The sequence below is a fragment of the Magnolia sinica genome, chromosome 1, assembly GCF_029962835.1.
Source record: "Magnolia sinica isolate HGM2019 chromosome 1, MsV1, whole genome shotgun sequence".
Classification (NCBI taxonomy): Eukaryota; Viridiplantae; Streptophyta; class Magnoliopsida; order Magnoliales; family Magnoliaceae; genus Magnolia; species Magnolia sinica.
The window spans coordinates 125,985,107-125,987,956 of NC_080573.1; the positions used below are offsets into that span (position 1 = coordinate 125,985,107).

The 2,850-nt window shown below is 41.5% G+C and overlaps 1 protein-coding gene across 1 annotated transcript; it reads left to right on the top strand.

Annotated features, from left to right (window-relative positions):
- The first annotated feature begins 580 nt into the window (after positions 1-580).
- Positions 581-1,231, top strand: LOC131257545 (uncharacterized). Its single transcript, XM_058258343.1, has one exon. It carries the CDS (start codon positions 634-636, stop codon positions 979-981), a length of 348 nt encoding a protein of 115 aa, XP_058114326.1. The 5' UTR covers positions 581-633; the 3' UTR covers positions 982-1,231.
- The last annotated feature ends 1,619 nt before the right edge of the window (positions 1,232-2,850 follow it).

Genomic DNA, 2,850 nt, shown 5'->3' on the forward strand with positions numbered 1-2,850 from the left:
TCAGTGGCAAGCCTTGCTACTCAACTATTTTATTTTTATTTTAAAAAGCATGTTAGTACATTAGCCGCCCCCTCTAGGGAATCGATACCTTGCTACTCAACTTGCCAGTGGCTAATCTACGTTTTTGAATAGATAATTTTATGACATTATCGAGAAACGAAACAGATTCAATTATCGGGTGGACCATGTCATAGGAAACAGTGTTAATTGGCTATTTATGGGTCACAAAAGTTTTGAATCAAGCTTATATTTGTTTTTTCCATTCATCCATGCTTACGTGACCTTACCACCGGATTGGATGGTAAATAAACGCTACCTAAACATTAAGGTGCGCCGTAAGAAGTTTTTAACCGTAGAAATGTTAATCAACACTGTTTCTTATGGTATGGTCCACCTTATAATTATATATACTTCAATTTTTATTTTTTTTTTATAATGCCCTAAAATGATCTGAAAAAACCGATGAACGGCGTCCATACATAGTACATACATCAAGATGGGCCCCACGGTAACCCCGCAGTAAGGGCCGCACCCATCGTCTTGGGTGAGGCCGAGGTCTCGCTTAATCCGCTCTTCCGCAAAGCTGGGCATTTACCCCCTTATCAGTCTCTCTCTTCTTCTTCTTCTGAAAACATGTCTTCCAAGGCGTTTTCAGCTGCCACTGGGATGCTGAGAAGCAGGATCAAGTCATCCATCCGCACGAGGGGTGGCGGAGGAGAAGGCCCGAGCCGTTGGTCGAGCCCGGGCACGCAGGAGCGGCCCAACGGCTATCCCTTCAACCGGACCCCACCTCCTCCGGGCCAGTCCAGGAAATGGGAAGACTGGGAACTTCCTTACTACATCACGGCCTTCCTCACCGTCGTCATCCTCGGCGTCGGCCTCAACGCCAAGCCCGATTTTACCCTCGAGACCTGGGCCCACAAGAAAGCCCTTGAGCGCCTCGAGTCCCAGAACATCACCCCCGTTCGTGATATCGACTGATCGAACGGCCCCCATCCGTTCCCGCACGGTCAGTGTCTCCCGTTCTCTTCCTTCTTCTTCTTTTCCTGCTTTTTTCCTTGAATGGGTTTCAGGCCGTTCGATTAGATCTCATGTGGGTTTTTTGTGATCCAATAAAGATATAAGACTGTTGAATTGGGTGACCTTGAATTCTAAAATTTCAAATTTAGGGTTTCTTTTATGGGTTTGGAGATACGTCAGAATACTTATTTCAGATTCTCCCTTTTTGTGATTTTGTGTTGTTGTGATCCATAAGGGCGCTGATTCTTCGTCTGGGTTTGGATTTCTATCTTTTCTTTCTCCGTGGAATTTAATTATTTAAAAAACTAATGGCCTATGCAAATTGGGTTAGGGTTTGTTTAGCTTGGGTCACAATCCACGAGAAAATAATTCATGATGGTTGGAATTTCTACTCTTAGCAGAATTTTTGAAATGATGCTTGTGTGGATACCAAAAAGCTCTTCCTTTCCAATACAGCACTGAAGAGCCCCATTTCATGATTTTTAGAAATTTTACTAATAAGAGCAGAAATCCATATTCCTAAATTATTTTTCTCTACCTTGAAGCGGGCATGAGCCAAGCACACCACTGTCTGTAGTTGATCCACTTCTAGGTGTCTCGGTAGGGCCTTTTGTTGATAGATGGATGGAAACGTTTGAAGAATCTGGCATTGAGATTTTGAGTTTCTTAAATCTCGATTTTGTGTGATGGAAGACTGACAATTTGTGATTGTTTGGCTGTTATCTAATTTAGGGTGGGGTTGAATTCAAGTTGAACTGGAAAGAAAGGTTGATGTAATTTGAAGTTGACCCTTCATCATGAATACTAGGAAATGTTGGTGGTTTCTTCCATTTCCCAGTCAGCCTTTGTGGCCGTTTTGTATCTGAACTTTCGTGCAAGTAATCCTCCCTTTCGTGACTGAACCAAATTTGTCACTGAGGCTGAGAAACTGAAGTTCCAAATCAGTGTTTGTTCCAATCATGTGAGTAGTGAAGTGGCCTCACTGTGTGTTGGAAATATGGACCCTTTATTAGCTGGGCATGGCCATGAGCATGTCTTGGTCCACTCATCAAGTGGGCTGCAATGGCACATGGATGAGAAACATGGACAGTTTGAAAATACGACCAGTGATATACTTTCAATGTACACTTGGGATTCATCTGATGAGTAAACTAGCATAGTTTTTGGATCAGTGAGTGTTCACAGTGGCCCCTCATAATTAATGGCCCGATCTCTCACACATGCACCGAATTGGCATTTGTGTGTTGTGGCCAGTGTTTGCAGTATCAGTATCGATGCATGTATCACACCCTTGAGATATGGAAACATATCAGTATCGCAACGGAAATATCACATGTATCGGGGAGTGTATTGCTCTTCGAGGGAAACATTGGGAAATTGATAGTATAATTTTTCAATGAAACTTTAGGCGATGTTAAAAGAGTCATGAGTACACACTTGACACTGAAAACACCACAAAGAATAGGCATGCAAAAAAAGTTTCCATTTCATTCAATTATGCTACAACCAATTCAGATTAAACCATCCAAATAATGGATCTTAATTTAGATGTATGATGAACCAAAAGTTATGCTTATTTAGTTATCTGATCATCAGATTGGACGGTCTAGATTGTCATACAAATATGCCATGTGTATGATTGAAGTGTCACCACCATTTTTTATATGGTACTAAACCAACATGTCAGTTTACTCTAAATGAGAAAAGAGAAAAACTTTTGTACTTTGGCAAAGTGTGATGGATTTTATGCAAGAACTTAGAAATTGCACACATGGCATACGAGTAGATAAAGTAACTGTCCAAATTATGGTAACCAGTGTAGATGTTTCA